At 41.7% G+C, this 12,044-nt stretch overlaps 2 protein-coding genes across 2 annotated transcripts in view; one reads left to right on the plus strand and one right to left on the minus strand.

Moving 5' to 3' along the window:
- Positions 1 to 9,852, plus strand: part of MATN2 (matrilin 2) — a 69,851-nt gene extending 59,999 nt beyond the window's left edge. Inside the window, exons 15-19 of the mRNA XM_009275483.2 lie at positions 1,256 to 1,408; positions 5,527 to 5,598; positions 6,163 to 6,273; positions 6,518 to 6,613; positions 9,508 to 9,852. Coding sequence (XP_009273758.1) covers positions 1,256 to 1,408; positions 5,527 to 5,598; positions 6,163 to 6,273; positions 6,518 to 6,613; positions 9,508 to 9,560 — 485 coding nt within the window. The 3' untranslated portion in view covers positions 9,561 to 9,852. The remainder of the gene's footprint in view (positions 1 to 1,255; positions 1,409 to 5,526; positions 5,599 to 6,162; positions 6,274 to 6,517; positions 6,614 to 9,507) is intronic.
- Positions 9,853 to 11,407: 1,555 nt separating this feature from the next.
- Positions 11,408 to 12,044, minus strand: part of RPL30 (ribosomal protein L30) — a 3,030-nt gene continuing 2,393 nt past the window's right edge. Inside the window, exon 3 of the mRNA XM_019471060.1 lies at positions 11,408 to 11,575. Within this exon, the coding sequence (XP_019326605.1) occupies positions 11,526 to 11,575 (50 nt within the window). The 3' untranslated portion in view covers positions 11,408 to 11,525. The remainder of the gene's footprint in view (positions 11,576 to 12,044) is intronic.

Here is a 12,044-nt window from a genome sequence, read left to right on the forward strand (position 1 = left end):
TCATATGGTATGGAATATCCCTTTGGTCAGTTGGGGTCAGCTGTCCCAGCTGTGTCCCCTCCCAGCTCCTTGTGCACCCCCAGCCTTCTTGCTGGTGGGGTGGTGTGAGGAGCAGAAAAGGCCTTGACTCTGTGTAAGCACTGCTCAGCAGTAACTAAAACATCCCTGTATTATCAACACTGTTTCCAGCACAAATCCAAAACATAGCCCCATACTAGCTACTATGAAGAAAATTAACTCTACCCCAGCCAAAACCAGCACAGAAGGCAGCTTCTGCTCTTCAATCTTATAAAAGGGCTTGAAATACTATGAAGCTAATAGTTGTATTATGAATCACAAAATCAGTACTAGTTGTGGACATTTTCTAAGCCAGAACTGATGTAAAGAGAAATGTTGTATCAAAGCATATGTTCACGAGAATAAAAAAATAACTGCTGAAAAATGGGATATTGAAGATCACTATGTTTTGTATTCATTGCTTGTTTAAAATCTGGCTGGTGAGAGGGCTGTGAACCACTTCCTCCTTCCCCGCTTTCAGAGTGAAGAAAACTACAAATCCTCATTTACTTTCTCCCTGGCACCCCTGCTGGGGAAATACTTGTCCCAAGCATCCCTGTTGTAAGGTTCTTTCTCTCCTAGCCACACAAATCGTTTCATTTCCCCTGTTCTTACCCTTGTAGGTCTGGGTGCCTTTGCAGTGCCTCCCAGCCCACTAGTGTCCCTTGGAGTACAAGAATCTATTCTCAATGTGCTCTGAGGATTTTGATGAAACACTAAGTCTTTATATTTTTCTAAAAAAGTTACTGCCGTCTTTCAGGATTCTGCCCCATTTGCTAATATATAACAAGTCTTCCCATCAACCCAGTAATTAGCTTTATTGCACACACCCTGCATGCACACACAATCCAGGAACTTTCAGTGCAATTGGACGGCTGACTTGGGTGATTCTCTTGGATGTTTTGCATTACTCTTTCTGGCTTCATTTACTATCAGTAGTGGCCAGGCAACTGTCATCTCTTTAACTTAAAAACTATCTGTTAAATTACAGCAAAGCAGTGAGTTTTACACATCTCTCAATAACTAAAGCATATTAAGCCTGTTCAAAACCAATTTTGAAGTTACACAGCATATACATTTCTTGGGCTCTCCCTTTCTCTCTCTCTCAAATGACTAATGCTCATATTTTCCTTTCATGGAGAAACAAGGGTTTAGAACTGCTGATGTAATAATTATGTGCAATTTCTTTTGAATCTAGGTATAATTATCTATGCCATTGGAATAGGAAAAGCAATTGAGGAAGAACTGCTGGAAATTGCTTCTGAGCCATCATATAAACATCTCTTCTACGCTGAGGATTTCACAGCCATGGAGGATATAAGTGAAGCGCTGAGAGCCCAAATCTGTGAAGGTAACAGTATTCCACTTTCATTGAGATAGAAGAGGAATGAATGCTTATAGATTTTTTGCAGGCCTAAAAGGACAACTAGCGTCATAGTATAGGTCACAGATCATTGGTATCATACATTGCAAGGCATAAGTCACTCACGGTAATTTTTCTGCCTTTTAATATGTGAGGAATATATACCCTTAATCTATCACCAGGTAAAGGTATATAGTAATTGTCTTTATTTTATTTTGTACAAAATGTACACTTCTGTGCCTGGAAGAATCAATTGCTCCCTCCCCTTCCTTTTTCTACAGTTAAGTCAGCCATGCACTGAACCCCACCCCGCCAAAGAAGCATGATCTACTTCATTAGGAATGTGGGAAAATAATCAGGGATTTGTAATGTCTTAATGAGAATAAAAAATTACTCTTAAGACCAGTGGCAAAAACCTAAACCACAGCAAAAGAAATCATTAAGAGCTGTTGCATGTACTTATAGAAGACTAAAAATAGTTCATTGAACATACATTCACAGCTACAAAGAGTGGATCTCAGTTATGCATAAGCTCTAAGTTTTGCTCCACAAACGTGGAAGGTTTGTTCCAGAAAGCACCCTTCCTCACTCTGGCACAAACAGCCTCTGTATAAACATTCCCAGCTGAAGTTTTGCAAGGGGAAGGGGGAATGTGAGCTGGGACGAAAGCGCTTCAGCCAGAGAGAGGACAGCATGTCTCTTCCACTCACACATTCCCAGGACTCGGTATTATTTGTACATTCAAATTGGTACCTGAAGGAAAATTCAGAAACGTCAATGTGAATAATACTAGTCATAGCACTAGAATTGTGCAAGATGATTTAATTTTCACTAGCTTTTATTTGGTTGTTTTTCTTGGAATTAAATGCAATCTGGTTTTATTTTCTTCTTTAACGTTACTGTGTAAAATTGGCTGGCAAGCAGCAGTGCATTTCTTCCTTATACAGATGTCAAGTAAGAATCTGAAAAAAAGAATCTGAGAATGTTTCCTAGCTTGTATATTCTTTGTGTTTCTCTCAGTCCTAAGAAGTCCTAGTTCCATCTTTCTGAAATACAAAATACTATGATAACATGAAACCAAGCCTGTTCAATTAACCTTATTAGGCAGATAATCTGCTGATGACAGCATGTCATCTTAAAAGCTTGGGGAGACGCCAAAGCCAAAACTATCTGGCAACCGGTATAATTCTTCTCACTCATTTGCAACCCCCAGAGCTCTGTGATGGAAATGCATCCTTCAGGTACCCACAGCAGTGTTTAGCAACCACGTTTTTTTTTTTTTAAAGTACATTACTTACCGTATGAAAAATAAGTACATCCTGCCCCTTTGTGGCAGTTTCTAGACTACACCTCTAGTAACTGGCCAGAGCTGGTGTGACTCAGCTTCTGTCCTCCTCCTCTCTCACCAACAGGGAATGCCTCACACCTGTGAACTGGGGACTGACCCAGTCTTGTTTTTCTGGACACTCCGGGATTACCTATTGCTCAGCTCACTCCACCAGAAATTCTGCTTCCAAGCCTGTTACACAAGCTGAAAGTTCTTTTTTTTTTTTCCTCTGTTTTGGTTTACAGCCTAAATTTTTTCCCTCCTTTGCAACAGCAGTAATTTCATTTTTACTCTAGCCTTGGTCCTTAGCTGAGGACTCCTGAGGCTCCAGCCTGTGAGGGCAGTGGGCGACCTTCTGAACCTCATGGACACCACTGACAAAGCCTCTCCTCCCCAGTCCCAGCTGCGGATGGGCTGCATGTTTCCAAGTAAAACAGAAGCCCTCCAAATCTCTTTTGGGGTAAGGCTTTTTCCTTTCATTCCGCAAGAAAGCATCAGCCTTGTAGAATAGCTGCTGATTACTATTAATTATTCTTGATGACTAGTAGTAAAAAAAAAAAGTGGTTTTCTCTTTTGCCTCTTATTAAGAGGAATTCAGTCAGAAGGTTCCCATTCATTGCCTTGGTTCATGTTCATTTCTCATCTGACTGGAAGCACTAACAAGGCTACAGCAGTCATACATAATACGCACTCATGATTGCCTCTTCACCCCTGTTCTGAGCATATGCATTATGGGAGCCTTTAATTACATGGTCACATAATATTTTTGTCACAAGACCCCAGCCTTGATCAGATGACAGTACTCAGCAGCCTGCTGGTTAACATTCTGTTCCTCTTCCAAATTGTGGATCGTTATCATTGCTGCAAATAGTCAGCCACTGCTTTTGAAGATACTTTCTCACAGGCTTTTCCTAACAAAATACTTGGGGTTTGTTACAAAACAGAACACTAAAAACAAACACCCAACTTTAGCATTGTTTCCCAACAAATTTGAATATTTACGTTCACTACACTGACTTTACCGCGGGACTGTTAGGGTTAGCAGCCTCTGTCGCTGCTTGTCTGATTATTCAGAGCCTTACAGAGGTGATGAGATCAGAAATCTTTGGGCCCCAACAAGTTTCTGAAGCCTGAAGAGGAGTTTATGAAATGCCCAAATTCCCATCCCAAACTGGAGACCTTCTGCCACACCTCTACCAGTGTATCCATCAGTCTTCTTTCCTGTCCCTTACATCTGAATCCTAATTACTTGTCTATACCAGCCCAGTGTCCAAAGCTTAAACTTTTCAGATCAGTTCCTCTGCCCTTCCTAGACAGCCTCCTCATTAGCCTACAGCTCATAAATGACTTCTAGAGCAAGTCATTACCCAGGGTCAAACACTCAAGTTTCATCTTACCTGTTTCTTCCCTCCTACACTGGAGATCTCACCATCCTTGTAACCAGTTGATCATTCTTCTGCTAGACTCCTCACCCAGTTTGTTTCATTCCTTACCTCGTGATCTCATCCCACACTTCTCTGCCCTGAACTCTTCTCCAAAATCTGTGTTCCTTCCACCAGCTGGTTCCCACGCAGACTTTTTGGTGTATATATATAAATATTGTAGTTCTGCCCACTGAACTCTGGTCTTCTTACTCAGCCACTCATCCCTCTTCATTCCCTGTTCCTCATGCTCAGTCATTCCAGCCCCCACCCAGAGGGTCTCATTTCCTTCCCACGGCAACTTAGTACAGCTGCGTATTATTGTGCATCTGCCAAAATTCACTAGACCAACAGAGATCCCAATAGCCGTAACAAACCTGTGGGGCCCAGAAGCATGTTCCACCTCCCTACTGCATCTTCATGGCCTATCAGGAGAGTTTGCACCATCACCTTTTACCCTCACGCATTCAACTCTCAGTGAAGGAACTCTGGGTATATTCGCAGGGACGGAGTCCCAGATGCTCCGTCCACACCCCTGGCATAGTTGATCAAGTCGTGCAGTTGCTAAATGTATGTTCTTCAGCTTATCGGGGCCATTAAGGGCTCCACAGTTAATTGAAAGTGAAATATTTATTTTCTAGAAAAGAACCCATTCTTAAGGAACCAAAGCTGCCTCTACATTACCCTCTTGCGGCAAGAAAGGGGTAGTGCACAGAATGACTCTCGAGGTGGTTGTATCTACATATAAAATAGGTTTCCATTTCTTTCCAGACACCCTTTGACTAAAAAGATCAGTGTGTGGAGTCTGAAATAAATTCCTACATTTTAAAGGCTGTGCTTCATGAATTAGAAACTTGTATATTTGCTTATAACTGTAGAGCATCAAATAAACTCTACTGCACCCTTGTCACCTAAACACTCCCAATTGCCTGATGTTTCCCATTATAAAGGAGAAAATTGAAGGAGAGTAAGAAATTTCTTCTTTCTCCAAGCAGTTTTTATTCTTAGTCAGTTCACCCCAAGGCACTGATGGATGTCAATGAAATATACAAGAATTTTCACTAAAGGACACAAAGTAGGTTGCTGTCATTTCAGATTGCTTCACTACTATTAATCTATTCATAAAGCACTTCTGGTTTTGGAAGAGTTCCTGTGATAGTCTGAGTTGCAGGGTGAGTCCTGGAGTTTCCATCAACACTGGACCCCTCCTAAACTGCACAGGTATGAGGCATTCTCAGGTGTTATGAGATAGAGAAACACCAAGTTACTAGTAAGAAACATCTCCATTTCTAGGGAATGTGAACATTTTTATTGCTCCTTTTGTGATCTCATTTCCTTTGGCAATTTCTTTCTACCAGCCTTGAGTGAGTCAGCTCACCAGCAGGATCCATCACCTGGGAGGCTTCATAAGACTGGTCCACAGCCTTCAGGTTGGCTGTTTTAATTCAGCATCCTACTGTCTCCCCAGATCATTGCTAAATTGCCTCTTCATGATGCCTTCTGTAGAAAACCCTAACAATTCACCTATGAGAGAATTCTTCATCCCATTCCCCTTCCAGTCCCCCTCTAAGCCACCCTTCTTTCTGCAATTCAAATCTGCTTTGTACAAAAAAATTTGAGATTCACTAACAAATGCATGGCTGCATGCTTCTTACACCATCCAAATGAATTACTTTATGGGGAAACTTGTATTTCAACACTATGCTTGGTATTTTAAAGCATGTTCAGCTTTCAATCACTTGTTTCTCACAGGAACCTTCACAACTCCCTTTCAGTTCTGCAACCCACAACTTAAATCACGTGTACAGTAAATACAGTCTAACAGCTCGGTTCCTCCACATCTTTGTATCCCTAGTCCTCTCCACGAATGAACCTCACTGCAATCAGTGAGATTACTCACTAATTAAGAACTCTGTGCATGTGAGTAGAAAAAAAATACTGTATAATTAAGTGAAGTGGGTTTGATTTTTAGACTTTTGGGGGGTTTCCTGCAGGACCTGAATCAACCACAATAGCCATCACAGATGTCATTGCCTGTCCCAATCTTGCAATACACCACAAGTATCTTTTTGAAGACAGTCACACTCACTCAACAAGAACAACAGGTAATCAGGTTACCTTTGTTTAGAATAATCCAGACTGCTCTTTGAATATATAGGCCTAAGCGTTGTGTCCTATTTCCCAGTATTTACAAAATCTGCCCCAGAGCATTCCTTTGGATGTTGACCTGTTTTGAGAACAGGAAGCTGTATTAAACCTGCTCTGCATTTATAAGTCCTTGTCACTTCCTCCCCATCCCATTCAATTTATTCAGCATTTAGCCTATGCTTGACTGTTTCTGTTTTTCAGCAAAAGCTTCAAAAGGTAAAGACCAGTGCAAATGTGAAAACCTTGTGACATTCCAGAACTATGCAACCAATGAAGTAAGAAAACTCACCCAGCGATATATCCTTTCAGAATAATTGTTTCTTACATGTAAGACAAGGGGGGCAGGTTAAAGGAAACTATAATGCATCAAGTCCAAGCGGTCTCCATAGCTCAAATCAATCTACTGCAATGAAAAGCTAAACTACTTAATAGATAACGTTAATCTCCAAGAAGCAAGGCTTTTAAGATTTGAAATCTGCCTCTCCTTCACAGAAGGGACCAAAATATTAATAAGGATCTTAACTTTTAATAATCCCTTACAGTAAACACCTTCACAGACAGCAAAGAAATGACTGATCAAATTCAAGACTAACACTCTTCGCTTTGGGTTATTTCTTCAGATGGTATTGAAATAGCATTTACTGGCTATAGGAGTCAGAATACAGGAGATGGTTCCCTTCTGAACTGCTTGGTGAAGCACCAGATGCAGTGAGTCATTTAAAGCAATACTCCAAACGAAGAGGAATTGAGAGGACTGGGGTCTGATTAATTTTACGTAAACAAATATGCAAATAAAAATTAGCTAAGTGCAGAAAACTAGCTTTCTCTCCCCCCCCCCCCCCCCCCCCCCCCCCCCCCCCCCCCCCCCCCCCCCCCCCCCCCCCCCCCCCCCCCCCCCCCCCCCCCCCCCCCCCCCCCCCCCCCCCCCCCCCCCCCCCCCCCCCCCCCCCCCCCCCCCCCCCCCCCCCCCCCCCCCCCCCCCCCCCCCCCCCCCCCCCCCCCCCCCCCCCCCCCCCCCCCCCCCCCCCCCCCCCCCCCCCCCCCCCCCCCCCCCCCCCCCCCCCCCCCAGTTAGTCCTTTTTTTCAAGGGGGGCTGTTATAGTACAGTAGCCTTTACACTATCTGTAACATCCACCAGATGTCTCAGGAGACAACAGCAGCAAATTGGCAATACAACTTTCTGCAATATTTTGCATCATGCAGTATTTATGCAGCAAATTCCTGTGTTTTCTTCATGAAAGCTGCTTCTGCCTCATCAAATAAATAGTAAGAAGAAATCACATCTTCTATTTAAGTTTTGTAACTGTGTGCAAGATCAGTAAGCGCTTATTTTCTACACAGAAGAGTGCAGTGATGCCAACAGCTCGTAACTGTGTGCTTCCTATGCAAGAACAGCTTCAGACTGAGGAACCTGTGCAGTTAAGTGTCCAGAGTCAGGCTAACAGAGCCCTCAGTGGTCATGACAGCAGGCAAGACCACAGAGGGCTCTGTTAACCTGTTGCAAAATACTGCCTACCAGTTCAGACCTTACCTCCAGCTATTTTGTGTAACTGCAGCAGCCAGCCTCACCCTGTCTCTCACCTTCGCAAGTGAATCCTTCAGCAGGTAGCTCAAGGAATCACGTTCTGATCACTTGATTAATTTTAAATTATTCCATGCAAAGCAGAATTACTTCATAAAGGGGGAGAAAGCCATCGCATAAGGTTACTGCTAGATGCTTCAAATGCTCATCAACATCTATACTTCTCTGAAGGGACTTCTCCAAAGTTTCCAAAGGACTTCGGAGAAAAATCTCTAGGTCATTTCCCACATCCTTAAGAGTGTTATCCAGACACACACAGTTCCAACCTAGATGCTGACAAGACAGACAACCACTCCTTCCCCCTTCAGCAGAAGCGATAGCCTCTTTACTGTAATCTCCTGCAGCTGGGCTATGAGGAACACTGAGCTTACTGAGAATCAAAGAGAACAGAGCTTAGCAACATGTGCTTTTTTGCTTTACAATTTGAGCAGGCAACCCCGTGATTTTTAGAGTCTGAGAAGGACTCAAGGCAATGGAAAAGCTGCTGACACTGAGCCAGGCACCTATGCATTTTGATAGGAACAGTGCCAAGCACTTCCCCAGTGCAACCACTGGTTTGAACAGAGTAAGAACTATCCAGTTTCCTCACCATTACAAACCTCATTTCTCTGCCTTATCTGAAGAGCAGCTCGGATACTGAGTGATACAGTAGTTCTTGACAACTGCTGAAGACTCTGCTGGCCAGTCCCCATCCCAGGGACCTGGGGGATGGGGGGAGAGGGAGAACTGGCTACAAGACTAGCTCCAGTTACAGAATATAAATTTAGAGGGACCAATCCAAACTGTCGATGATTTGTATCCAACTACATTCAACATTTTCTATCAGTAGATGAATGCAGTTTCTACTACGTGAACTTTGCCTCTGTAAACACTTGAGAAACGTTGATATTGCATAGAAAGCAGCTCAAATGACACTAGCATGCATATAGTAGTCCCTTCTGCATGACAAGACAGTTGAGGAATTACCAAACATAAACCCGATGTATGGGCAGGCTAACCCCCACAGAAGCAGCACTCCCACTCTTGCTCCCACTGCTTTGCATTGCTACGGCTTCTTACTTTCAGTGGAGCCAGCCCTAGATCCCATGGATTTGCTCGTGCTCTACTCCACATCTGTCTGGAAACCGCTGGCTTTGTAAAAACAATACCCTACACTACACCACCACAGGGCAGGAGTATAAGATCATCAGCCGACATTCATACTGCAGTCATGGAGCTACATACGGTTTTATAATCTGTTAGCTTACATGTGATTGAGTGAAACATTTTTTAAACAGCATTAACTAGGATAAATACTTAGCTTCCCTTTAAAATAGAGCAAAATGGCCAATTTTCAGAACCACCAGCCTTTTTAATAAGCTGCAGCCTGAACTCCATGTTGAGGTATGCCTGTTAATGAATGGGGCTTCACACAGCTTTCTCAACTCAGCTGATCAAAGCAGAGTAAGAAAAGAGAGGGGACTATTTTATCAGGAACTACTGGGAATCCAAGAGGGTAACAAAGAGGAGAAACAAGAGCAAGTTTATGGACCATCACAATCAGGCAGCTGACACCGATTTTCTATTAATGCATGCCATCAGTCACTCTCTTTCCTTAACTTTTGTCTACTGGAAGAAATGACGAAGAGAATGGAAGACTTGGAAAACAGGCTAAAATACTGATCAAAATTTCAAGTGTATACTACACTGTATATTTATACATACAAACTTGTCAGAGCTATTTTCTTAAACTGGTTCAAAGTAAAATAACAAATCCTTGTGTCTGAAGTTGAAAAGAGTATTCTGGATCCCTGCATCTATATACTATGTGTTCTGTCTTGCATTGATTGCAGATAAGAAATGTTGAAAATTTTATAAATGATTCAGTAACTAGCAAAAACTCTAATTAAGCAGAACTAAACAACTGAAATAAGCTATGCAAAACAATAAAATCCTGTTATTTTTTGAAGTGAAACCTCCATGTTTTGAAGTACTTTTAGGGTATGAATTTATTTGGCTTGCTTTTCTGTATTTCCCTCCACTCACTCTGCTAGTATTTTAAGCACCCTGTGTGGATATATATAGTTCTATATATACATACATATATAAAAACAGACAAGTGGGACAGCATTCACAGTAACTAACTTCACTTACATTCTTCCAACAAGAGTAGACTACTGAAATCAGTTGGAAGTAAAACCAGAAATTTATACATTTGTGTTGAAGCTATGATGAAAGTAAATGAGTAAAGTGGGAAATCTGCTGGATTATCAGGGTATCACAATCCGAAGTTTCAAGTACTTTTTCTCTTACCACATCCAGACCATGTAACTTCTCCCTGCTGTTCCTTGGTCAGCATTCAGTGAATCTAACTTTCCTGAATGCAACTAGTATTTTAATTATGAATTCATTCTTTGGCCAGTACAACTAGCTGCACGCCTGTTCGTCAAACACCAAGACACAAATGAAAACAGCAAATTGCTTCCAGCCATTCCGGCCAACTGAAGTGCCTTGAAGTTCTACTCCTTCCCCTTGGCAGCAACGGCACCCTTCTGTGACCCTTACTTTCACACTAACAGCAGTACCTAAACCATCTCTTGAACTGATCCAAATCTGGGGTTTAATAGGTAGAGACACCAGCACTTCCTCCTTTGCTTTGATACACATTGGTTTGCCTCTTTATTATCTCCGAACGGAAATACACAACTTCATCCATTCTATACCAGAAGCAGAAGTAGTTGCAGCAAAACTAGGTTAAGTGATCTCAAGATAAGCTCTGAGCGTGCACGGATACGTAACGGCAAGCTTTAAGGTACGCTGTGCTTTGGCATACTTTGGCAAACAGAATGCATGTTCTGCAAGGATACCAGTACATACTGATTTTCATCAGGCATTTCTTTTACCGCATGTCAGCAAAGCACTGGCACCTCAATTAATAATCACTAGTAACAAGGAACATCCTGCAGTCATGGTCTCACACAAAACAGGCACAAATCTGTAAGATACCAACGTTCTCAGCAATAGTGACTTGAGAACACCAACTCATCTGTCTCTAACGTAACGTCTTCAAAAAACTAATAAAAAAAAGGACTAATTTAAAATCAGCTTTGAAGAGTTAATTGGTATCTTATTTGAAGTATGATCTTACACATCACATCTAGCAGCTATCCTATTTGCCATTTGACAGATATATATTCTCTTGGAATGAAAAGACAAAGAGGATACTTTGCATTAGTGTTTTGTGATTGACTTGGTAAAAACAGTGTGAATTTTTTTAGTGTAAGTAAACCCTTTGGGGTCCCCACCAAGATCCCAAATTTGCTACTGTACCTTCACATTATGACTTGTTTTTGCATTAGCACTCCAAAACCAAAAAACTACAGAAGCCCTAGCCTGTTGGGATTTGACACCATACTTGCCATGATCAAGTCTTACTCCACTTACCTCTCAAGATCCACAATTTCTAGAGAAAGAAACAGGCAAGTTTTGTCCTGTGAAGGTTATTTCTAACAGAACAGGAAACACAGCAGTGGTAATGAATCTTCATTTATATAGTTTGTTCCCTAAAACCAGCAAAGGTATAATACAAATTTTTCTTAAAACAGATCTGTAACCAGTTTTATTGTAGAAATAACACCTTTACAGCATTTACTTCTCACTGGTTTGTTCTGGCATGCTTCTAATGATGTCAGAGTCACCTGAAAAACAAAAATACATTGTTACAAGAGGATCCACAGAAAGAGCTGTTTTCAGGAATAAACCAAGAAGTTAAAAAAAAACCCAACACACTGATTCTACAAATAGAAAACAACTTAAAAGCAATACAAAGACAGTCTGTTTAGGAAAAAAGCAAGTCATTTTGATGGCTTGATAAAAAAAATACTTGTAACTGTATTTTGCTAATACATACACAGTATTTTTACAATAATTATGTACCTGTCACTAGCATTTACAAAGCCAGTACTAGAGCAACAATCTAGTCCTGGAGGACACAATGCATAGTTTTAATATAGCGAATGTCTAGCCTCCCCTGATCACGAAAATATCAGGACAGCGAGAATATTCGCATTACATTACATAGCAATAAGATTTACTTGCAGTTCCTTAGCTTAGTTAGCCCTCCCCCCCCCCCCCCCCCCCCCACCAACAAAACAACATTAAAAAACA

The sequence above is a fragment of the Aptenodytes forsteri genome, unplaced genomic scaffold, assembly GCF_000699145.1.
Source record: "Aptenodytes forsteri isolate BGI_AS27 unplaced genomic scaffold, ASM69914v1 Scaffold208, whole genome shotgun sequence".
NCBI lineage: Eukaryota > Metazoa > Chordata > Aves > Sphenisciformes > Spheniscidae > Aptenodytes > Aptenodytes forsteri.